This window comes from Anoplophora glabripennis, unplaced genomic scaffold, assembly GCF_000390285.2.
Source record: "Anoplophora glabripennis isolate ALB-LARVAE unplaced genomic scaffold, Agla_2.0 scaffold144, whole genome shotgun sequence".
In the NCBI taxonomy this organism is placed as follows: domain Eukaryota; kingdom Metazoa; phylum Arthropoda; class Insecta; order Coleoptera; family Cerambycidae; genus Anoplophora; species Anoplophora glabripennis.
This window is the reverse complement of record NW_019416377.1, coordinates 184,362-211,003: the sequence shown is the minus strand read 5'-3', so window position 1 is coordinate 211,003 and position 26,642 is coordinate 184,362. Positions and strand designations below refer to the sequence as shown.

At 32.4% G+C, this 26,642-nt stretch overlaps 1 protein-coding gene across 1 annotated transcript in view; it reads left to right on the top strand.

Moving 5' to 3' along the window:
• LOC108911201 (V-type proton ATPase 16 kDa proteolipid subunit) overlaps window positions 1-22,916 on the top strand; it is a 36,832-nt gene extending 13,916 nt beyond the window's left edge. Inside the window, exons 2-3 of the mRNA XM_018716073.1 lie at window positions 11,362-11,551; window positions 20,961-22,916. Of these exons, the coding sequence (XP_018571589.1) occupies window positions 11,362-11,551; window positions 20,961-21,168 (398 nt within the window). The 3' untranslated portion in view covers window positions 21,169-22,916. The remainder of the gene's footprint in view (window positions 1-11,361; window positions 11,552-20,960) is intronic.
• The last annotated feature ends 3,726 nt before the right edge of the window (window positions 22,917-26,642 follow it).

Here is a 26,642-nt window from a genome sequence, read left to right as displayed (position 1 = left end):
GTATAAAAACTGGAAAATTTTCATGTCAAATTCGATAAAGTAGGTCTTTCTCTACAAAATGTCCAATTTGCACAAAAAAATAAACCGGGAAAACTAAATTTTGCTGACAGTCTGCATCTGTCAATTTTTGTTTAAAAATCGAAATATCTCGGAAACGGTCAATCCTAAGTATGGAGTGTGCTATATGTTTTCAACTTAAAAATTGATGATGTTTCCAAAAATGCAATAATATACAGGGGGTTCCATTTAAAATAAGAAAGTTAGTATCGACTTCCGATGTAACCGGAAGTACGATGACCTTGAAAATATTTTAACTTGGTGGGCCCCACGGTCCATATTACACCATCACAATTTCAAAAAAATCCTTAGAGCGGTTTCTCAGATATCCATCGAAGGAGTTCAAGGTGGGACCTGTAGACACACTTTTTTCCAAGGACTTCAGTATACACCAGCCATAACTAAGAATAAAAAAATCTTCTCTAAACGTGTTGGCTGGTTATTGGAAAAATGTGTTCTGACTTCCTCGAGACAACCGGTGGAAAAGGACTGAAAACAAAAACAAAACTCGAACAAAATGTAGCCCGCTTGATGGAAACAGGAGTTTTGGGTTTGTTTCAGTTTTGTTTTTGTTTTGCTGTAGAAAACACAAACAAAACATAAACTCAACTGTCCGTTTAGTTAAAAACCGCCATTATACAGTGTCTTCATAAATGTTTACAAGTCACGTGACCGCTGAGCTTAAGCAACCAAAATTGCAAATCCCTAAATTTTGGGGTCACCAATATTCGTTTACAATGAACAATACAAACCGTTATGTCTACACTCTAAATAATGCGATCGCTGATTGGTTGAATAGAATTTCGTGAAAAATTACGCCAATCACAGTCAGTGAAACAAAATGTTTTGTTTTAATATAATGTTGATCTTTTTGTTAAAGCGATTTTTAATTTTACCGTAGTTTAATTGTCAACATGAAGGAAATAGAAGGTAATAAAATTACTATTCCATACCATGTAGTCGTTGAACATGAAATTTCATAAATATGNGATCGAGTTTAAAGAACAAGAAACTCAATTTAAAATTTAATTTTCTATACGGTCATATTTTTTTTGTCCAGGTAATAATTTCTGTAAGCATTTCTCTATAATGCTTGGACTACTAGTCGATAACAAGTGGTATGACGTCACAACATGGTTTTCGTGTATTTTCCCGCTGTCCGTTTTCATTAATTGTTTTAACTAACTATAATCTACATTTTCTGAATATCAAATAAAAAATATATGGTAAATGAGCTCATTGTTTGCAAAATTCGAAAAGTACTTGTACATGCTGTTAGAAAATATGACTCAACCCTGTATAATACACTTGGTTGAGGAAGAAACAGGTAGTGGTCGGCTCCACCCTAAAGAATTGAAAGCGTTCTAAAAGCTTCTGCAAAAAACAATGCGAATTTCGTTTAATGGGATCGTGGGGGAAAAACAGATTGCAACAAACCCGTCCCGCGTCGGAAAATCCGGTGAAAAATGTACGCGACGATACGTGAAGGATTCCCCGGGCGCGTTGTACGCTTAGAAACAAAATTTGGCGGCGCCTGTTTGGCCTTGAGGCGGCCCAAGGCCTCCCAATTCCATTTATACGTGCGCGCGTCCCTAAAAAAAAAAGCGCGGCTGCTACTCTCTAGCCGCATTTCGACTACAATCAAATTTAGACGGTGACGACAAAACGCCCATTTTTGTCCAATACGGAGGCAAGGCGAACCCCGCGCGCTGTTCCGACGTTTTATTTATAAAGTAGGTCAGTGCCGTCTGCGAAAAAATTGAGGCGGGCGCACGAGACTGGTTTCACTTTCCTACGGATTTTTTTTTAATTGCGGGGAAAATTCACAATGATCAGGATAAAATGGAAACGTTAGTGCAATGCGTACAAAGAATTTTGACAGGGGGGGTTGACGTCAGAGAGCAGAGTAACTCACAATAAAAAATTGGTTAATTCCAAGTAACAACTATTCAATACAGACTAAGACGACATTATAGGTTTTAGACATAAGGTGGCTCAAATTAGAAAAAAGTTCATGAAATTTTCCTGAAATCAGATCTAATCCCACTGATTACTCTCTGTCTGTCACTTTATTTGTTTCTCTGAGATTGCATTGCAATTTGTTTTCTTGTGGTTACCATATTGGTTTAATGATTGAATAAAGAAAAAAATACGAATCCAGTAATTTGGTAAATGAGTGAAAATAAAAATAAAACATACAAACAATGTAGTCTTAAGGCGGTTTTCCACTAAACGGACAAAACAAAAACAAAACACAAACTTGTGTCGAATAAAACAAAACTGTAACTTTTCTCAAACTTTTTGAAGACTGGCGTGTTTTGCGACAGTTGGAGTTTTGTTTTTCGGGTCCCGTTCGAAAGCGGTCACATCAAAANCTCGTACATTTTTTACAAGGCTATCAAAGTTATCAGATTAAAGTTGATGTAAATAACGTAAATATATAAAAAATTCATAAATATTTAGGTTAAAAATTATATTCATATCAGATAAGTCAAAGTAATGGATAACGCTTGCATACGCATTGATATAGGCATCATGTATTACTTTTATTATTTCATGTATTACTTTTACTGTCGTATTTAAGTATCAAATTTCCTCTGTTTTAAACCACGTTTTCTTAGATCTGAGAGTGTTGACAGAATTGCCCTCTGATCGCGAATGGCCTAACTTCATATAAAACGGTGGTCAATGTCAACAATTAAACAAGTCAAATCAATATCTAATGCTTAGGTATATGTAAAGCAGCCAAGTGTCATTTTCTACACTCAAATTCTGTATGTGAGAAAAAAATGGTATTATTAATGGTTTAATAATATTTAGCTCGTTAATTTTCTATAACAAGCATGAAAAAATTATTTGTGATAGATACATACATATACCTAATAGTATTAAATTCAAAAGAGGTTTAAAATTTTGTATTGACAAATGATTTAAACTACACCAAAGAGTATTTCAGAAAATATTCATAAAATTTGATAAACTGCAGCGGATAAATATTGGTAACTAATATATTTTTTGATTTGCTGTTTTTTAAATCAATCTTCCTGGTTTTGTAATTTTTCTTAAATGTATTTGATTCATTATTTTAATTACATTGTTATTATTATTATTTCGTATACCCATATATTTCTAAAAGAGGGTATCCACCAAAACGTTTAAGGAAAAATTCTCATTTAGTGCGTACCTATTTAAGATAGTTTCAAATATATAGGTAACTTAACTTTTCTTCTAAATATATTTTAAAACTTGAATGTATCAACTATTTTATTTTTAGATATGTTTGTTCTAGTATTATGTTTGTAGATGAATGTGCAAGAGGAATGCGAAAAAAATTAAGTCAAAATAAGATATATTTAAACATTTTCTAATAATATTTTTTTTGTTTGGTATTAGCGATTGATTTCTACAATATCAAAAAATCGTTTATTAACTTTACTAAACAGTGATTCACTTTTGGGCCACCCTTATATCTCTCATTTGAAATTGAACCGTTTTTATATTTCAGCACGAAATCATTACCTTCAAAATTGGTTCTAGTCCGGTGTGGACTTTTTTAAATAAATATGTTTATATAATTGTTTTATCTAAAAGTTAATACTGTATTCTACTTTATTATGTCCGGAAAATTATCTGTTAAATTTGAGAGAAACATCTTTAAAAATACCCAAATATTTAGTATATTTTTTATTATTGCCTACTTTTCATTTTCTGTTTTTTATAAAACTATTCAATTTTCGAACATTTTTTTAATAGTATTAAAATTGATCATAGGACTGTCTGCTTCTAAGATTTTCTCATTTATTAAAAATATTCTCAGCAGAAAATGTAGGGCAGAGAACAAACAGAATAATATAACAACAATAAATAACTAAATAATCATGACCAATCCAATTGACCTACTTCTTTTTTCTACACATATTTCAGTCTTATTATTATTATTATTATTATTATTATTTTCGTTTAACCATAGGAAAGAGATGGTATCCATAAAAAAAGTTGACCATCCCCACAGAAAAATAGAAAAAACTTCATCTTTGCTAGCAATAGTGTCTTATGCTTAGAAATCTACTTTCATTAAATTATCTTTCTAAATAAATGAGTTAAAGTGCAACATAAGTTCATGTAGAAAAAAAAAATGTTTGAAAAACAAGCTTTTAGTGATTTCATTTTATTTTCGTAATCTTCTCAGCAAACCCTTTCATTTGATACCCATATCAGGGAGATGCATAAATAATTTGTCCGCCATCTTTGGCAGTCCGCCATATTGGATTTAGAATGACGTTACTTATACTAGGATCGTATTCGAGAGCAAAAAATTATCGGCCTTTTATCACAGAAAAATCGTGTCATCATTTTTAGAACACGTAAGATGAACCATTTCAAATTTAAAATGAAATTGAGTGTGCATCGAGTGTACGAAGTGATCGGTTATACGTCAAATACTAACCTGGTGAGTTTGGTCGTAAATCCGCCTCCAAAAAACAACTAAAGTGGCGCGTACATATATGGAATTTAAAAAACAAATTAGATTTATAATTTACATTTAAAATCAATAGTTTATAAGAATAAAGAGATATTTGTAGGAACAGGGGTACCAGACGTGAACTGATCCCTTCATCTCTTCATAGTGCATAAAGCAATTATTAAATTTCTAAACCCCTTAAAACCGCACTGCACTGGATCCCTTGACAGGCAATGATTTATTACTTTGCATCGAATATGATCCTACTATAGCTAACCATGCTTTGTCATCTAAACTAAACGTGTGTGCAAAATTTCAGCTCAATCGGTTGGGGATAACTGTTTTAAAATTCAGTTGCATTGATTTGACCCATACTAACAAGACAAGTTAAATAAAAGCTTGTAAATAATAAAGAACTCGTTTTCCAGTATTTTCATCATATTTCAGAAATTTAAAAAATGAATTTATAAAATAAACCCTACGACTGGTCCTATAATTCAAAACTTTGTTGGAATACTTAGATAAAGACCCAGGAAAATTTTCAACAAAATGTTTTACAACTTATACAACTATAATTTGATCCACCTTATAATAGTTCATAATATTCCTGTAGTGATGTTTAAATATGCAGTTCTGTAGTATAATATACTAACTTTGAATGGGGGCCTTATTTATACGGATTTTTTTCGTAATTTTCATACCCCGCCGCTGGATGGACTCCAGCATGCGTTGTTGTCAAATATCAGATTTTTTATTTGTTTACATGCTTTTTCATANAAGTAGGTCAGTGCCGTCTGCGAAAAAATTGAGGCGGGCGCACGAGACAGGTTTCACTTTCCTCCGGATTTTTTTTTAATTGCGGGGAAAATTCACAATGATCAGGATAAAATGGAAACGTCGATGCAACGGCGTACACAGAATTTTGTCTTGGGGAGTTGTTAGGGTAGGTGACGTCATAGAGCAGAGTAGCTCACAAAAGAAAAGCGACCAAAAAAATTGGTTAATTCCATGTAATTCAATAGAGACTCAGACAACATTAAAGGTTTTAGACATAAGGTGGTTCAAATTAGAAAATAGTTTATGAAATTTTTCTTGAAATCAGATCTAATCCTACTGATTGCAATGGTAATTTTCTCTGTCTGTCACTTTGTTTTTCTGAGATTGCATTTCAATTTTTTTTCTTGTGGGTACCATATTGGTTTCATGATTGAATAAAGAAAAAAAATACGAATCCAGTAATTTTGGTAAATGAAAATCAAAACTAAAACATACAAATAATGTAGTCTTATGCAGTAGTTAGTGACGTCATTTTATTTTCGTAATCTTAGCAAATCCTTTCATTAATTTGATACACATGGGTGCATAAAAAATAATTGGTCCGCCATCTTTGGGAGTCTGCCATATTGGATTTAGGATGGCGTTACTTATAGTAGGATCGTTTTCAAGAGCAAGAAATTATCGACCTTTTATTAAAGAAAAATCGTGTCATCATTTTTAGGACTTGTAACATGAACCATTTCAAATTTAAAATGGAATTGAATGTACATCGAGTGTAAGACCTGGTCGGTTACATGTCACATACTAACCTGGTGAGTTTGGTCGTAAATTACAGACCGCCTCCAAAAAAACAAGTAAACAATAGTGGCGCATACAGAGGTAAAATGTAGTACAAATGTGGAATTTAAAAAACAAATTGGATTTATAATAAATTACATTTAAAATAAATAGTTCATGAGAATAAAGGAATTTTTGTAGGAACAGGGGTACCAGACGTGAACTGATCACTTCATCTCTTCATAGTGCATAAAGCAATTATTAAATTTCTAAACCCCTTAAAACCGCACTGCACTGGATCCCTTGACAGGCAATTATTTATTACTTTGCATCCAATATGATCCTACTATAGCTAACCATGCATTGTCATCTAAACTAAACGTGTGTGCAAAATTTCAGCTCAATTGGTTGGGGATAACTGTTTTAAAATTCAGTTGCAAGATTTGACCCATACTAACAAGACAAGTTAAATAAAAGCTTGTAAATAATTATAAAAACTCGGTTTTCCAGTATTTTCATCATATTTCAGAAATTAAAAAAATTAATTTATAAAATAAACCCCATGACTGGTCCTATAATACAAAATTTTGTTGAAATACTTCGATAAAGCCCCAGAAAAATTTTCAACAAAATATTTTACACCTTTTCTATAATTTGATCCACCTTATAACAGTTCACAATATTCCTGTAGTGATGTTTAAATATGCAGTTCTGTAGTATAATATACTAACTTTGAATGGGGGCCTTATTTATATGGAGGCGTAAGTTTGTTTTCTCAACTTCCGTTGTAAAAGTTGTTTTTTTTTTTTTTCGTAATTTTCATACCCCGCCGCTGGATGGACTCCAGCATGCGTTGTTGTCAAATATCAGATTTTTTATTTGTTTACATGCTTTTTCATAATGCAAGATGCCAAATCGTTTATAGATTAAAAGTTTTAGGGGCCCTAGTATGGAACCTTGAGTGACCCATAAATTAATTTCTCGCTGTGTGGAGCTGTCTGAATCACTCTTACAGCAAAGTTACGACGCCTCAAGACACGGTATCATCCAAGGAAGTAAACTTCTACAAGAGCTTATGGCGTATAGTTTGACTTCATATTTCCAGTTCAACTAGTCGGAAGTCCTAGTAACATCGAAGAAATATAAAATAAACTGTTGCAGTTTATCTCGACAATAGCCGGGTCATTCGCCAGAAATTTAGAGAATATATTAAACAAATATCAGAGTTACTGTTCTGTCAAGAAAAACAAATAAATACCGGGGGGTTATACTTCCCCTAACTTTAGGATTCAAGATATATCCTTCCATACGTTTCCATTATATTAATTAGCAAATATGTATAATTCTTTCTTCGACAACTACCTGAAATGAGTCGAGGCTCCCCCGAAGCACACATAATAATCAACCTTATTCGGGCACTGGCCTGGCACCACTCCACTATCACAAAGAACACCCTCTCTCGGTTTCGGCATCGCCCGGGGTACATTTTGGTGCTCATAAATTACATTATCTCAAGGGCAAATAAACACTTGGCTGGCGCAATCCGTGTGAACAGCTGATGTTTGATTCAAATCAACCACGATAGTTTTCATTTCATAATAAAATATATATCGATTCCTATTATTACAATACTTTAAAAATAAACAAGTGTTGCAGAGAAGAGCTCCAAGGTGCTCCTTGTTGTCAAGATATTCTACGGATGCAGTATCTGCACTCTTTTAAGTTTTTACTACATACAATACAATAGAGTCATAATATGTTGCCCCCCTGCCGCACTACTTTTAACTAACCTAACCCTGTACTGAGAATGGAGAACAATATTATTATTATTGTTTATGTAGCTGTTTGTCAGCGTGATTCAGTGTTCACGTTAGCCGTCCCGCCGATGCAGATAACGCATTACAATAATGCTGCTAAAAATACCAGCTAACAGATTTATTTATACTGCTTTTACGGCGTACTTCTAGCTAGTACCCTTACACAACGACGCGACCGACGACCGGAAGAACGCGGAAAGGACGAAACGGGCCACCTCAGCAACGGGTCCCAGCTAGGATAACAATTACGATAACAACAATCGAGCGTATCCGAATGTTTAGGAAAGGATCAGCCGTTAATTTCGCGCCTCTGGCGTCCGGCCAAATGTCTATCAAACATGTCTAGCCTGAGAGTTCGGCCGATTTTTATTTTCAGGTATCGTGCTTGACGCGTGCACGGGTCTTTTTAGCCGGTTTGGAGATTGAAATTTCGGTTTGGCGCTCCGGCAGAATCCACAGATCGATCGTTATTTAACCCCTTGGTGGAAACTGACCTATGTCGTATCGAACTATTAAAATAGATACGTGCAATACGAGCATTATCATCTCAATTATAAAGTATCTGTTTATTAAGAACGCTAATCGGCCGTATTCCTGGTTGTCTATTTTCTATTAAAACAATATACAACAGACCTGTTTTTATTCAATATTTAAAACAGGGCAAAAAAGTACGAAGATTTATCACAGCATTGAACAAAAGTCAGACAAAGGTAGGGTCTTTTCATGTATAAAAACGCCTATCAATAAAATTTAATGAGTTTCATAGGCGTCCCTAACAATATATGTGCAGAAAATTTCTATTATATGTTCATTTGACCAACAACATATTTCAATTATTTATCTCCCCAAACAATTTTATTATTTTGATGGTAAATTTCGTTTTGTTCCGTTTCAAATGGTCTCCAAAATGCCATGTTGTAATAATATTAGTAAACAAAATATCCCCCTTCGCAATTGTAATATGAATGATGCTAGAAGATGCCTATAATAAATTAAAATTACCTGAATCGCAAAAAAAATTCCGCATTGCTGCACTGCACTGATAGGCCATTTGTCAAATTTTTCAATGCCGAGTTGCTGCGTCAGCGACCAAACCTGGTACATACTACCAACCTCTTGGTTCCTCGATTGAGATCGGAAAGACTATAACAAAGCAAAAATAAAATATAGTTAATAAATATTCGTTCATAACTTGCCGAGGTGGGTTGCCTAAGCTCGGCGGAAGTTATACCGATTGAATTTGTTAAATGGTTATGTAGGCTTAGAAATTTATACTATAATATGCAAAAGTAAATAAATGGTAGAAAATAATACCGTTCCAAATTACGTTTTTAAATTAAAAAAAGAATAGATGGACGATGGCGAATAAAATGGTTTAGCTGTGAATTGTATATATTTGTGACCCATTTGGGTTGGGATTACAAGGTACAGGCTAAACAGTAATGAACAGAAAAAAATATATATTATGAATATCTAACATGGGATTAGTACTTTTTTTAAATATTTTTTTTACTTGAACTTAATTTCTTCCCAGTTGAAAAATATATCTATAGTCAAAAATTCCACAAATTATTGTAATACAAAATTTTTTATCTGTTTTTGGTGGCCAAAAATATAATTCATTAGATGTGAAATTTTTACCTTCAAACTTTTTTTCTGTAGCGATATTACCACGATGTAAAAACTGGGGATTATTTTTTTAGGAGAAATAAATAACATGTATTCTCCAGAATTCTAATAAGATACTTTAATCAAACATTCGGTCTAGTTATAAATTTATTTTCTAAACTGCACTTAAGCCCTTGTCTACGCCGCCACTGGACTGCTCTCGGACCGGAGTTGTATCAGTGTCGCCAGTTCTTTTTGATACTGCTTTTGTATGACTTTGCGACAAGTCATCGTATTGTTTTATGTCAGATACGGACAAAACATTTTCTAGTGTTTTTTAAATTAATACTTGCATGACTCATTAAATCTAGTATTGGTATGTGCATAGGCATACGATACTAATTGTAAGTAAAACTAATTTGTTTTAAAATAATTATTTTTGCTGTTTTATAAAAAGTGCATAATAAAAAATACTTAAAAATACTTAGTAATCTGATAGATTTTAATTATTGTGTCAGTGCCGTTTAATTTAGTTTGGTGTAAATTAATATAGAACAGCAACAAATTTAAGCTGGGAATAATATTGCAAATTACGCTATGTGAAATCAGTCGACCAGTAGTTCCGCAGCAGCACGTGCTTGATCATTATTTACACAATTGGAATATGCAAGTTGACGTTTCACCTGATATATGTCGATAGGGTTGTAGAACGATGCGATAATTCGCCGAATCTCACCTCTTTCTGCGTGAAGTGTGTTTTTACTGGAATTAAAATAGAATTTGTGTAGTAATTCATGTTGTTTTCAATAAAGTTTGATTTTATAGTAAAATTTAAAGTAATATTTAGTGAAGCGCCTTTGTGTAGTCTAAGTGTATAACCTTATAAAATTATTTATTATAATTTTAATAACAATAACAATATTTGTGTGTGTTAAATTTATGTATGATATGAAAAAACATGTACTTATACGAATCAGAAGGATGAGATCAATGTCCTACGCTTGCTGTTATCGCACGCGATTGTTTCAGGTTACATTAGCCTGTCGGACGACGGGCATGAAATTTACAAAAATGGTACAAAGAAACAGGTTTCACGGTGGAATAGTTACAAAACTAAAGGTCAAAGATAACCCTATAAATATGACCCGCATTCAAAGTTACATTCTGTATACAGGGTGTAATTTTAAGCGGGGTTAGTTTTTTAGGGGTACGTGTTCCCCTGAATATGAATCTGAAATTATTTTTTTTATCAAATAAATAGTCGAATTATAATTAGTTTTGTAAAATGCACTTTAATACTTGTGTACGCTGCCACTGTAATCATGTATTACAAATACATGAATTGTAGGCAACCTACAATGCATGTGAAGGGAGATAGTGCCGGTAAACGGTGACGAAGCGAAGGGCGTTAGTTGTTCCACATTTGAAGACAGTGCATCTAACTGTGAATTTCAATGTTTTTCATAACTGAAAACCATCTACAAACTATTTTTGTGTATTTCATTTATCATTATTGAATATTGTTTGTTTACCGAACACTCACTTAACAAAAGTAACTCGCGGCGAATGATGTCAGCATGTGGAATTGCAGGCCGCCATACTTTTTACACATTTATCATTTATAACCAAAAAAAATAAGTATTTTTGCTCCTATTTCCTTTAACATAATTTAAAATCGCGTTTTATAATATAATTAGTCTTGTATCAGTCACTAAATAGTACCTAAGACTGAGGCCTTATAAGTGGTAACGATATTACCAATATTCAAAACTGATAAACAGTGATAAATATAAGGTTTGTGTTCTTCTCATATTGTTTGGTTTTTTCTGTATTGCTTATTTATTTATGATGTTTTTGTTTCAGCGCTGGGCGCCGCCTATGGAACAGCGAAATCAGGCACAGGTATCGCCGCCATGTCGGTGATGAGGCCGGAACTTATAATGAAATCCATCATTCCCGTTGTCATGGCTGGTATCATCGCCATCTATGGTCTGGTCATTGCGGTACTTATCGCCGGTGTCATTGCCGATAGCTCCACCTATTCACTTTTCAAGTAAGTTGTCCACTTTGTACGTCGGTTGTTTATAAGTGCCAACAACTAAAGAGGGCCGCGATCGGTCCCTTGAGGCATTCTCGAAATAATTTCAATAGGTAGTAGTGGTTCATTGAGAATCAAGTTGGTCGCTTGGGCGACCGTGATCCAGACAATGAAATTTGTGCGACCGTCGTTTGTAAGTGACAACAATTAAAGAGGGTCGCGATCGGTGCCTTGAGGCATTCTAGAAATAATTTCAGTATGTCGCAGTAGTTCGTTGAGTATCGTGTGAAGGCAATTTAGAGGGCATGAAATTAGAACGGATTCAAGTTTAACAGTTAACATTCTATTTTTTTATAACACAGTAACCACTAACCTGTTGGCAACTGTAACATTCGTTTGTTATAAAAAAACATAGTCTAGTTGTCCGTGGCCGACTTCTAACGATGTATATTTTTTCAAATCCGTTTCTAACTTCACTCGTCTTGCACTTCATGCATTTAAGTAACGAGTTTTCTGTATAAGATGAATGAAAAGTTCGCGTGCTCCGATATCCATTCACCTCATTGTTATTGGTCTAATAATAACGTAGTTTTGGTAGTATTCCATAAGTTAAATATCGGCTATGTTCCGGTACGATTTAAATCGAAAGTCCTTGATTCGGTTACGAAAATAGCCTTTTCATTCTTAAATACATTTTATGATTATATCTAAAAACTATAAAACTAAAAATATGCGACATAATAGAAGCGCTGTTCGGAAAATCACGTATGTACAGGGTGAGTCAAATTTCATGAGGTTTCACAAACTGTTGAGCGTTCTCGAGATCGATTTTTAGACGAAATATTTGATATCTTTATTTCTTTCTGGTTAAGAATCGGCTGGTGAGATATATTTTTTAATGTTTGATGACTGTGGAACTATAAAGCAAATTTATATTTTCTTAAAATGGGAACTGTAAATAGTTTAGTCATAGTAGCCAGGTCATATGGGGCCATAGTTTGGAGTGAAGTTTTTTTTGTTTTTTCATTTCAATGTAATTATTTTAAGGTTATTTTAACAAATATGAGAAGCACAAATGTATACCTACATTGAAAAGATTTTTTTTAATTTGATAGAAATAGTTGGCTGTGTTACGAATACCGTCACTATAGAAGCCCCGAAAAAACAGAAACAAGAAAAGTGTTTTTTATAAAATATATTTTATTAATTCTTGCACTTTTACTTTGTTTCAAAGATATTAATTCAAATACTTTGAAAAAAAACGTCCAACTATACAATGAAGTCGAATTGAATTTTTGTAACACAAGATTCTTAACTGATGATATTGCAGGAAACAACTATTCTGCGGGCTGGGTAGCCCGACTAGCGTTGAATTATACCAGCAATATCTAGTAAATGGCTAATTTAATAATTATCGAAATAAAAATTAAAAATGAGATCTAAATGTTAATAATTTGAAATTTATTAACATTTAACACACCTGACTTGCTACCATTAAATATTGCAATTGTTAAAGAAATGTCTTTTATTTTTGTTGTTTTAATATGACCTTTGACAAAGACCAATAAGCAAATACAGACATGATAGATAGGTAGATTTGCATGTTAAGCCTTTGAGGATTGCTTTTTTAATTGGCCTTCTTATAAATGGAATTAATAAATATTAGTGGAACAGAATTATACTGGGTGTTTCAGAAAGACCTCCCGTAAATACAGGGGGTGATAGTATGAACTACATGTCTATCTCCTCTTGTTTTCGAGATACAGAGCGACAAAAAAAATTTTTTAAATAGAATTTTTACGAAAGTTTCCAAACGGTGCGAAATATTTTTATGAAATTTGGTATTCCGGAGTTTTTAAGGATGCCGAATACGCTGGTCTAATTATTTTTCGTATATTTCATAGAGGGAGCTAGTTATGCTACATTCCTATTGCATTTTAAGTTCTAATTTTTTAACGTTTTAACCATTCGGGGGTCCAATTTCTAATGTACAATTTTATTTTCTAAAAATAATGTACTCTTGTTAAAACTTCCTAGTGTGGACGGTTTTCGAGAAAAAAGCTTTTAATAGCTTACAATATTACGGTTTATAAAATAAGTGCCTTTTCTCAAAGTAGGCTTATGTCAAAACTTATTGATGGATAAACAACGCATACATTCTTAGTAATATTTTTAACACTAATTAATTAACTTTATATCAAAATTTTAGTGCTTGTTAGTGATTGTAGTTAGTAATGAATGACTAATTACTAACTGTAGTCAACTTAGGAATTAAAAGTCAGCATACTCGTGCGCTGTTGCCAAGTTTCTGTTGCAACTTTTGGCATTTATGTATATTGGTAAAAAATAATAATTGAGAAATGGAAATATATAATTTTAAGTATTTTAAAGTCGACTTTATTCAATATCTACAAGCAAGTATCTCAATCTATTTTACTTTATAGTCATAAAGAATATTCTACTTTGCATTGACAGCAATGTTGACTTATTGAGATATTCAGGCAGAGGTAGTCGAATGTGTTAAATAAAATTAAAGAACTCGAAAACGAGATATCAAATGTCTAATGTGACAATTGAATTGGTTTTGAAAATCAAGCTCGGGAACGTGTCGTCAGTTTTCTTACACCTTTGGTAGTTCGTAAGATATCCTGAGACCCCCATCGATAGAATTTGACTGTCCTGTACATGATCCGCATAAGAATATTTGCATATTAAAAAAATATATATGCAACTAAAGAATGTAGTAGAAATTAAAGGTTTTTCTAAAATAAAAAAGCACGCAAACATTATACGTAGTACCAAATGTATACTTTTCAAATGTGAAACACCCTGTATTGTAGTGTGTCTGAGAAAATGAGTCACAAACACTTTACCTTGAAGGGGCACACTCAAGTTGCATTTTTCTTTACGTAAATAACGTATTTGTTTTGATTTATCTCCCTTATCTGAAGTAATAAAAATTTTGAAATGTTTCACATGATATAGAATCTTATTTTCAAATGATTATTACAGATAAAAAATGCGTCATCCTGAATCAGAGTAATTTGTTTTATATAAAAAAATTTTGGTGTTACATATTTATTAATTTTATTTATATATATATTTTTTAAATCTATTCACTGTAATTGACCAGCTGTCGGTCCAACTCGTGTTCCCAGAAATTTTTTCACAGTTCATAGCGTCACGTCTGTACTGTATACGCCCCGCAGCTTACACATTTATTTGTTAATTGGTTTAACCAGATAAACCGCGATCTATTAATAAACACATTTTTACAATTCGCGTTCAATATAGACGGATATATTGTTTAATCCCCAACTCGACTGATAAGGTCCAGTAACGTTGAAATGCTTTTATGCCCCGTCAATATTACGCACTTCTGGCGCGTTTGTTTAGCAACGAAAACGTAATTTAAGGCGCCGTTCTGCCGTTTTGTATTATTAGTATTTATGTAGCAGTAAATTAAGACGTTTTATTTGAAGAAGAAATGTGTAAGTGAGTCACTGATGATAAAGCGTTGTAAAGGGTTTAAGGGGCATAAATATGAGAGGTGTATTTAATTTAACTTATTGAAAATTGGAACAAATGACGAATGCGAAGATTAGTTGCGTTCTCATGTAAATGAAACGCGGCTGTTAATAAAACAAAAATGAAACGAACTGTCTTTAAATGAAAAATACAAAAGGGTCGTTTGGAGGTTAGGCTGTCAATCGTTGGCGCTGTCAAATGAGGTGACATCTATTGTATAAATATAAAGTCACATTCGTAGGGATTCGTTCACATTTCTATTTTGCACAGACGCATTAGACAAAATATCAATAATTTAGATGAGAGCGACGTCTGGCGGCGATTTTATAATAAATTAAAGAATATTTTATGGTTGTATAACATTTTTACTAAGTTACACTTACTCACTAACGAAATTTTGCTTCCTCTTTAATTTCTGTTGAATCCAAATAATAAAATGATTCAGACGAGCAAGGGACGAAAACCACCTCTCAATAAAATGAAGTTACGCGATTGCAAACGAAATTCCATTAAAACTTCTACGAGCATTCGGAACTCCATTTGGAAACGTACAGGAATAACTAATCTCATTAATTCTACAGGATAAAAAGGTTGTATGTATAAAGGCTGTCCTGTCTGTATTAAAATTTCAAAATTACGCTTTAAAAAAATAATTTGCGACAGAGTTGGGTGCCTTTGGATTGCATCACCCTGTAAGCATTTCCCTATCGAAATCCATGTACATACGTGCCCGCGTCATAGCCATTGTTTATACAAGAATTATTTTTACTCCGCTGATAATTATGTTAGTAGATAAATCACGAGGAAATTGGTAATATCTGCCGCAACGTTTAGAATAAATTTGTGAAATATACGAACTGCTTTTGATCAGAAATCAGATTGTTAAATGCTCCACGTATCCATTAGTACCCACCGTTACCTTAAGTTATAGTCCATTTTAACGATAAAACGCATTTCCATTTTTCAGGTCAAACTTATCTTTTTTCGAGGTATAAGTTAGTTGTAAGGAGTAACCATTTTATTCAAACATTGTTTTTCTTGCGGACAAATATGTTTTATTAAAATAAAATAAAAAGTAGATTAGTACCCGTATAAATAGAGCTGTCATAATTGGCTGCGCACCAAAGGCGTACGGATCATCAACATAAAATAAAGTGTACAATGATTATACGATTTATGTCATTGTATTATTGTGAAACACGAAACACGTAAATTGTTTTACGCATCGTTGCCATCGGTTATAGATCGCATCATCAGATATGTTTCTACCCTTGTTTCAGCGAAACTCGTTCTTTTGTGTAGCGCTCAATTTTTATTAACTCTGAACTATCAGCTGTTACGCTGTCTTTTTTTTTCGTTGGCAACACTTTACCGCACATATGGAGCAAAATTCTAATCTTGCGTGAATTTTGGGACATTCAATATAATTAAAAAGGGAAACGTCAAACGATAATGAATCTGAACCTTTTTTATTGAAAAAAGTTGATCCGTAATACGTTTGAGTCTGTCTTAATTTAGCATATATGTAGATTATCATTATCAGTGTGCATAACTATATTTTAATAACTCATCAGTTGAGATTAAAAAGGCTTTGAGTATTTATTGCCAATAGAGTGTTACAATAGTGACGAATGGGACCTAATATGTACATGTGACAAAATCAATAAATTCATGCATCATTAATCAAACAAATACGAGCGTCCCAATTTTAATATAGCAATAACTGAAAAGGTTTTTTTCTAATAAAATAGGAAAATGTGTTGAATATCCAGATGTTCATAATGTGTTGTATTTTTGTAAAATTAATCGTTACTGTGGCACCCGTAGAAACTTAATTACTTAATGTTAAAATGGATTTTGTTTTATTCAGAAAACTTACGTGGTACTTAATTACTCACAAAATAGAATGCATCTTTTAACACCACTTTATTCATTTAAAAAAATAATCCTGTTTCAAGGCAACTTATTGGTGAAAAACAAACTGAAATCCGAATAGTTTTTCTTCCAAGAAACAGCATTCCGGTATAGTGACGTCCGTTCTTGTTAATCCATTGAGTTTTGTCAATAAGTTGATAGTTAAATCAGACATTTCCAGTTTAAAACGTTACACTGATGAAGGTGTCAGATTGTTGTTTATCAGATATAAAAAAAATCTGCATTAAGTCCCTAACATTTTTCAATAATCCGTACATAATCGTTTCTGATATTTTTGTGCTTTGGAGAGATTAGTAGTTAAATTCAAGGTAACACTAGTTTTCCCGAAATAGGAATTGGTAACGTAATAACAATACTTAAGAAACGTAATCTTATTTAGTTATAGGTATGTAAAAGATTAAAAATATAGTCATCTTCTGGTGGCAGCTTCTGTAATGTAGGTTCTATTTTAAATATTTAAAGATTAAGTTACATATACGTGTTGGTTATTTTTTTATTTTATTTTATAAGAAAGAAACAAACAGGTTATAGAAACCTAATTACATGTTTTAATTATTATAAAACTAACTGCACAATAATAAAGATATCAGGCAGTACTTAGTCGGAACCAAACCGGGAATATCTCTCAAGAAAAATCCGTATTAGAAATAAAGTATCAAAAATGACTATTGATATTCTATCGTGATATTTATTAACAATTTCCCATATACTGTTAATCAATGTTTTAGTATGTATTTGTATTAATGTGTTATAAGGAAGTCGTATTAAGGTTTCTGGTTTGCACTCATAGTGATTAAGTTTTATTTTTAAAGTTTATTACAATATAAAATGGGTGTTAAAAAAAAGTAGGTCAATCCGTTGAACACAAACTTTTTTTGTGAATATAATTGGTCTCCATTTATGTCATTTTTCATTTACGCGCATACTTCTTTTTTAAGATACAGGCCGTCAAAATTGCATTTAAAAAAGAAAGTTGTTATCAGTAACTGCGTTGTTTTTTAAGAGATATTCAATTTAAATTTTGCACATACTTTTACCTTTTGAGAGAAAAAAAAATATTGAACGAGCTATGTGAAATAAAATATTGAAATAAAGGTCCAATTAAATGGGCCTTTACATCGCAATTTGGTCAACTTGCCTGATTTTTTTATATACCTACGTTAGTTTGAGGAATATAATAACAATAAGTGACAGTAAATTTTTTTTCAACCCCCACCCAGGGGTGGAAAAAGATAAAATAAATAGTTTCTTATAAAAGTTGTAGAGCATAAAATTCTACTTAAAAATGGTCTATTGACTTTTTCTTGTACTATTAAAATTAATAGAGTTTGGGTGGCTAGAAGTTAAGGGATGGTTTCAGAAATTTAAAAAAATCTATGAATTTTATATATTTTTTTCCAATCTACTCTAAAAAATGTAAACTTTCTCTTCAGAGAAATAGATATATTTTTTAATTTTTAATTAAGTTATAACAATTTCAATTTTTAATCGTTAATTTCTATGATTTAACAGTAAAACTATTTTTTTATACCATTCGATTGATTATTTAAAAGATGAAAAGTTGCTTTCGAAATTTTGTTTTACGACAAAGATAAAAATTACATTCGCTTTGTGAAATTTTTATAACTTTTTTATTAAAAATTTTAAAATATATCTATTTCTCTGAAAAGATAGTTGATATTTTTTAAAGTAGATTGAAAAAAAATATATGAAATTCATTCATTTTTCTGCGTTATAATTTTTTAGATTTCTGAAATCGTCCCTTAACTTCTAGTCCCCCTAACTCTGTTAATTTTAATAGTACAAGAAAAAGTCAATAGACCCAATTTTATGTGGAATTTTATGCTTTACATCTTTTATAACTTTTTTTTCTAGCTCTTACCCCATTTGAGTTATCTTCAAAAACCCCTTTATTTTATCTTTTTTCACCCCTGGCCGGGGGTTGAAAAAAAAGGTGCTGTCACTTATTGTTATTATATACCTCAAACTATTTTATATTAAAAATTCAGGCAAGTTGACCAAAATTGCGATTTAAAGGCTCCTTTTTAATTGGACTAGCCTTTCTCGAGATCTTGAAAACATTTGGAAATATCATATATGTATTCTTTTATATTTAATAGATACAATGAAGGTTGAGTGACTTGCTTTAGTACCGAAATGTGACCACTTTAATTATCAAAAATCGTGTAAAATTATGGAATAACATTACTTGGAATTAATCGGTGAAAAATCTATTGAAATATAATGTTTTACTCGAGGTCTTACTGTTTTGCAGTTCAAACTGAAGTTTGATGTACCACATTTCTACAAATGTGTATAAACAGTGGTCTATAATGTAGTACCATATATTTTTTAGCAATTTATAACGAACATTTTTATACTTTTCATTGGCAGCCTGTTTGGAAAAATGGAGAAATTCTTGATTCAATCACAAGTTTTATGACCATGCTAACAGTCTGCCCATGGCTTTCTTATGAATTTTGTATTTTGAATTTAAATTTAAAACACATGACAGGCTGAAAATGAAAACTCATTTTTTCATAATGTTAAAATTACAACCGAAAATCTGTCGCTATCTCCTAGTCTGTAGGGAATTGTAACAAATGTTTTAAACAATTTATTAGGTCAAAAATTTGGAAATTCAAAAAATCCAATACATATATATTTTTTAATATGATAAATTCGCACAACGTTCTTCGATACCACAAATATAGTTATGCGAAAGATACTAACCCCACAAACAACACTCCTAATTGCTGATATTGCAGGAAACAATTAATTACTATATGGGCTACATGCCCAAACTAGGATTGAATTATACTACAACGATGCCTAGTAAACTGCTCGTAATAGAAAATCCATAATGTAAACTAAAAATTATATGTCTAAATAAAATTAATATAAAAACACATACCTGATGTGTTGAAATTGTTAAATAATGTAATGATTCAAAATAATATTTAATATTTTTTTCCACACCATTGACAAAGACCAAACACATGAAAAGAAGCTACTGCAGAGGTCTTTTTAGGTTAGGTAAAAAAAAACAATTGACATTCCACACATGACACTGTTGTTTCTAAATGTTTTATGTTTTTTATATATAATTTTGTTCTACTAATATGTACTATTAATTCTATTCGCAAGATCACTGAAACAATCCAGTAAGTAAAATGTGGAAACAAGATTTCTTTGTGGTAGCTGTTTTTTACTTGTTGGGCCTTCTTCTCTTATCTGTGGGGTTAGATATTTTTTGTATACCTAGATTTCTGGTATCAAAGAACATCCCTCGACTTCATTCGATAAGATTTTGTAGAAAAAACTTTTGGGATCTTTTTGAATTAGATTAATACATCCACAATACAGTAAAAATTACAAATATATATTAAATACATAATTTTCTGTAGAGATTCTTTTCCTCATATGTCAATTAAGTTGCCCTTTAAAAATTTTGCAATTATGAAATTGAAGTGTTTAAAATTTAACATATTGGTACCTTTAAATTTAACATATTGGTTCCATTCAAATGATTTGCAATTTACAAAATAGCAATAAATTTTAGAAATAATTTTTATTCTTGCTGTTCTGTTATCAAGAATACAAGATTTTTCTTTCGATGATTTAATAATTTTAACAGTTTATGCATTATTTATATTTAGACATCATTTTTAGTTTTTATTTTGGATAATTATTGATTACGAGCTATTTACTAGATATTACTGGTGTAATTCAACGCTCGTCGTAGTTGTTTCCCACAATATTAGCAGCTAGGAATCTTGTCTGTGGGATTAGATATCTTTTGCATGCCTAAATATTTGGTGTCAAAGATTTCATTTGATGAGGTTAAAAAAAAGTTGTGGATTTCTTTCAATTAGCTCAACACCTACCTTTAAAATACAGTACAAAATGTTTTTTTATGTGTAAGTTATTGTCACGTTTATTAAATTGTGTGTTTTTGCAGGGGTTTCGTGCACTTGGGTGCCGGCCTTTCAGTAGGCTTCTCCGGTCTGGCGGCAGGATTCGCCATCGGCATCGTGGGCGACGCAGGTGTGAGGGGAACAGCGCAGCAGCCAAGACTCTTCGTAGGAATGATCCTCATCCTCATTTTCGCTGAAGTATTAGGTCTATACGGTCTCATCGTAGCCATCTTCCTGTTCACCAAATCTTAAGCCACTTCCCCGTCTACACGTACGCGTACGCAAACAGTACAGCGCCAAGCCCCTGATCATTTTGTTTTTAATGTTTAAATGTAAAAATGATTGTATAAACCCGTAAGCCATCATGAAAGTGACCCGAGGCCGCGCGCGCGCGGTGTAAATATATTTAATTATGATGGGGCTAGTATTATCCGCAATACCCGCGCTATCATTTGTAAATAATTTTTAGCTGGTTCCGTTGGCCGTGTCATTTTCATAACGGATTACTCCTTAATAAATTAATTAATTGTATAGTTATCGTAGTGTTTAGGTTACCTTATTTCTTTTAATATATAAAAGTGAAGCGGCTCTATTGAGTCTCTCGGTATTTGAATAAAGTTACAACAAGTAGCACAATTTATTATTATTTTTAACTTCACACGAACTGTCGTACGTCATGTTTTTATTTTTATCACGTAGCGTATACTCAACTTAGCGGCGGTTCCGCCACCAGAGGCTGACCTCTCTCTCGTACTTCTCTCCCCCTATTCCCGCCACCAACCACCATACGTTCCGTTCCCCGTCCCCCCTCACGTGAGTGTTGTAAAAATTTTTTTTGCTCATTTCATTGTATTTAAAAACAGAAATTAACAGAAGATAAAAGATTCGAACATTGTGCTATATGTTCCGCACACACAAACTCTAACTTTCCATACATCCCAGCGATGGTCCGTTGCGTTGCGTCAGGCCCCCTGAAAGCATTGTTGTAAATACGGCAACATATATGTATTGATGGTTTGGTGTCCATAGTTATATATACGTGTTAGCCTTCAGTGTAGTTTAGCTTCAACGGGGAACACAACTGCGGCGCCGAGCTACGATCAGACCGACCGCAATTGTGTTTCTTGCCTCTAGCCCGTAAGAATGTTATAATATTCCCTCTTTTTATTTTAGTCATAATAAATATCATCATGTCTTGTAAAATGCAGCACGTTAAGGCTTGGGGCGGCGTCTCCGCCCGCGGCACCCCCCGGAAGGCTCCGGTCCGTGGCGGGCGGATACGTCGCCTATCGTTGTAGAGTATTATTATATAATATGTAGAATGGTTCTGTTGTACGAAGGGAACAGCAAAATTATGTTGAAAATAAATAATTTGTACATTCCATTACATTTCTGTTTATCAATTTCCGTTTTTTTTTGTCTGCTTTGCGTTCTGAGTTTGTTACGTGGCGTCACCTGCTTGGGTTTGCGTTGGGGCCCCAAAGATACCTGACGATTAAATAACTAACACGAAGTCTACTAATATGAAGCGAAGCAAGAGGATGGCAAATTGGGCAGCTTAAAAGTGAGAACAAGATCAGGAGCGGGATATCTCTGCAAGAAATTTGAAAAGTAAAAATGGAATAATATTAATTTTTAAACCTATAACTGCTTTTTTAACATATATATTTAAATAAAACAACATTACTGCTATTCAACAGTGTAAAAAAGTAATTAATTGTGCGAAGCTGTGATAACCACATATTCTTATCGACCCTGACAGGAAATCAGTATTCAGCATCAATCGCCCCTTTCAGTTAATCGTCAGGTGTTTTTGGGGACCTCCGTTAGTATTAGGTTGTTCTGTTGCAAAATTCAGGCCTAAAATGCCCTCTCTTTGAATATACTGTTGTAGATTTTTCAAGAAATAAAAGATATAGGAGCATGTAGTATGAATCAGAGCTGATATGATTTTTTTTTTGTCTTTTTTTGAACAATACAACATATTTTGTTAACGTTAACACTGTTTATTTCATACCTCCGCAATATCCTCTTTTATTTACGATACTGAAGTTTGTTCAATTTTATTGAAATTCTATTGAATATAAACATTATTTTAATCAAAACTGATAAAATGGCATATAAATGATATACCCTAGCCGGTTTATAATCCATAAAACGTAATTTTATTAAAATGTGGAACTGAAGAGTCGTCGAGCATTAAACTGGTTAAATTTGATAAAACTTCCATAATTCTATAATAATTACCCCCTTCTCTACGCCACTGGTCAAAGTACAAACCAAGTTTGATAATTTATGTTTATGAAATTTATAAACTAGAAATTAGTTTTCCACCTTTTTAGAAACCTTTTCCTTCTGTTTTATTTTTAAAATTTGAGAGCATGGTCCATTTTTTCTGTAATTGAAGGAATTATAGAAATCTACGTCGATAAAAATGTTAATTGGTTTAGTCGTTTGCCGATAGGTGGAGCTAATCAAATGTAAAATGGCCTTGTAATGAGCAGAACGACAACGTAAAGTGTAACCATTGAATTATGTTCTATAATTCAGTGGTGTAAGTAAGCTGTACAGTGGCGACAATAGTGTCGAATGCTGTCAACGCATTTCGATTACTGCCGCCATTTAACGACGACTGTAATCTTGCGGCATGTAACGAAATAGAGGTGGCTGCTGACTTGGAGGAATTACAATATGGAAGTATTTACTATCTACTATTTATATGAAAAAAACATTGTAAAATGGTAAATCGTATAACTAGTAAACCTTATAAGGGGCAGAGACGAACCGTATTTTGTCAAATGTTATTAAAAGATGTAGTCATAGGTGGCTCATGTCATTTGTTTAAAACAAAATAATGACAGATTCAGCTCTCCGACTAATCTCGGTAGCATCTAAACTAAAAAAGTTGGGAACATGCGGTTTAGACAGTTCGTTTCAGCACAAATTTCTCTATATTTTACATTTTTGAAAAAAAAATAATTGCAAAGGCTACTTGACAATGTTGATAACTAGGTACTTTTTTTTGGAATTTTAGATGAAACCGATTTTTTCTCAAAAACTGTTTGAGATAAACATGGCAAGCCTTATATCAATCGAAAGGACATTTAATTTGCTATTCAACAACAGCAATTAATTTTGGTAATTCCATTAAAAAAAAAGTTATTCGTCTTCTAAGATGTCAAATGTAGCTCTTAATATGTCCGATCCTGCCGAATAACTTTTTTTCCAAAAACGTAAAAGATAGAGAAATTTGTACTGAAACGAACTTTTAGTTTAGATGCTACTTAGATTTATTCACAGAGCTGAAATCGTAATTTTTTTCCCAAAAACTGTAGAATATTTCGGAAACGGCGGGTTCTAGGCCATGTACCGTCAACAGTCAACCTAAAATTAAGCGAGGCATCCGAAGCACTTATGTACAGGGTGTTCTATTATTAAAATAACGAAGTTATGTCTCCAGAAGAGACGGAGCACCCTGTATAACTGAAAATATTTTACAGGGATGCCGGATATAATTCCAGATAATTTTTATAACGAGCGTTCAAATAAAAACGTAGTCAAGTTGGTTCTGAAAATTTGGACGTAGGGCGTAGCGTAAGTAGTTTTCTATTGCCTGCAAATATTTTTCGTATTTGTGAATACAATGTCCTAGTTCCTGTAAATCATATACCGGGTGATTCAGTTTGGTATTCGCGGCCCTGTATCTTTTTTATTTTAACAAATAGCTATAATAAACCTTATATACTTTTAAATCACCGCTCAAACTCTATCAAATGACATTATTAGATTGTCTCCATGTCAAAATTGCTATAGTCAACTGTTTTGGTTCAATATATCTATATGTTTTTATCAATTCTGGAAGATATTTTTTTTTCTGCGTACAGCTATGTAAGAAAATCTATAGTTTCATTAGAAATATTGCTAGAAAAACAGCAAAACATGAACCCTACTTTTAGTAGCTTTATTCTGAAAATTGATAGGCCAGCTGCGGAAACAAGTTATTATGTTTTTTAAAGTAACATATTTTATTTTTAATACGACAATAATATAATAATTTGAAACGATACTTATTTCAAATGTTCAAAATGACCTCCATTGGCTTCCAAACACAGAATAGCTCCGTTTATCACTCCTTCTCTACAAACACATTCTAGTGTTTCTTCATTTAATTTCCGACATTCTATTCTTATTCTGTTTTTAAGGTCGTCAATATCATTTTGGTAAGGCCAAACAAAGAAATCTATTGGAGTGAAATCCGGAGATCTAGCAGGCCATTTAACATCTTTATCGAATATGTTCTACATCTCTTGCCCTTATGGGTTTAAAAACTCTTCTTTTCTTTTGAAAACTTCCATCTGCCGCCAAATTCCTGGCTAACTTTTCGAAAATTTTATCTGATGAAAGTTATCTCAGCGGAAAACGATGTTGGTAGGTACTTATAAATACCTGGCAGCTTTAAAGTTCTTTCCGCCCTCTCCATAAATTAAAATCATATCTACTTTTTCTTTGGTTACTGTTGTACTTGGTTAAGATTCATGTTGTAATTATTTATAGATAGAATAGGTAGGTACAAAATGTCAATTATTTTGACAAACCGTTATTTAGAAACGTCAAAATTCAATTGTTTCCGCAGCTGGCTATCAATTTTCAAAATAAAGCTACTGAAAGTAGGGTTCATCTTTTTTGCTGTTTTTCTAGCAATATTTCTAATGAAACTATAGACTTCCTTACATAGCTGAACACAGAAAAAAAATATCTTCCAGAATTGATAAAAAATATAGTAATTTTGACATAAATGTTACCATGGAGACGATCTAATAATGTAATTTGATAGAGTTTGAGCGACGATTTAAAAATATATAGGGTTTGTTTGTTAAAATAAAAGAGATACGAGGCCGCAAATATCAAACTGAAGCGGTATAGGAATTATTACTATTATTATAAATAATATAATGCATATAATATATGTCTAGTCTGAAATATTTAAAAATTTACCTAAAATGTAAGAAGAAAATGCACAAAAAAATATTTAACAATTTTTTTTATATATAGTTCATTTGCGTTGAATTTTAGGATACAAGAACAGAATGAAAATATTTTACACCATTTTAAGTGAAAATACGGGGAAACAATGCAATACTATGATGCGGAATAGTCAATTTCTTTTCTGACAATAGGTTTTAATTTTGGTTTAGGTGTTTCTATCGGCGATAATCACAAATTACGTCAATTTTATGTTTAAATTAAATGGTTATTGTGAAACGTGAGACCTAAAGTAACCAGAGAGAGAGAGACATTAGCAGCAAGTAGGTGCGGTTTTGCTGGTTTGACAAACTCATCCAAACCAGGTAGCTTAATATCTGTCAAACCGTAGTTAACTATTAGCAGATTTCTCGTCAGAAACTAAACGTTCTTTGATACCAAAAATTTAGGCATGCAAAATGTATCTAATTCCACATTAGATTAGTACTAGTCTATTTAAAAAACATCCCAAATATGGGTTTTATTATAATTAATTCTCTAGAACGACCCAAGTACTTTTACGTACTTTATAGGCCACGAAAAAGTGCTGGGAAATTACCATTTCGCGACTTTTTGTTTCAGCAAGCTGAATTTATCACTATAGATGCTGAATATTATGTACAATAACATATTAGTTTCTACACTCATAAATGGGGGGAAGATTGTTTACAGGGTGGTTAATTGTATAATTTTTACGTAAATTA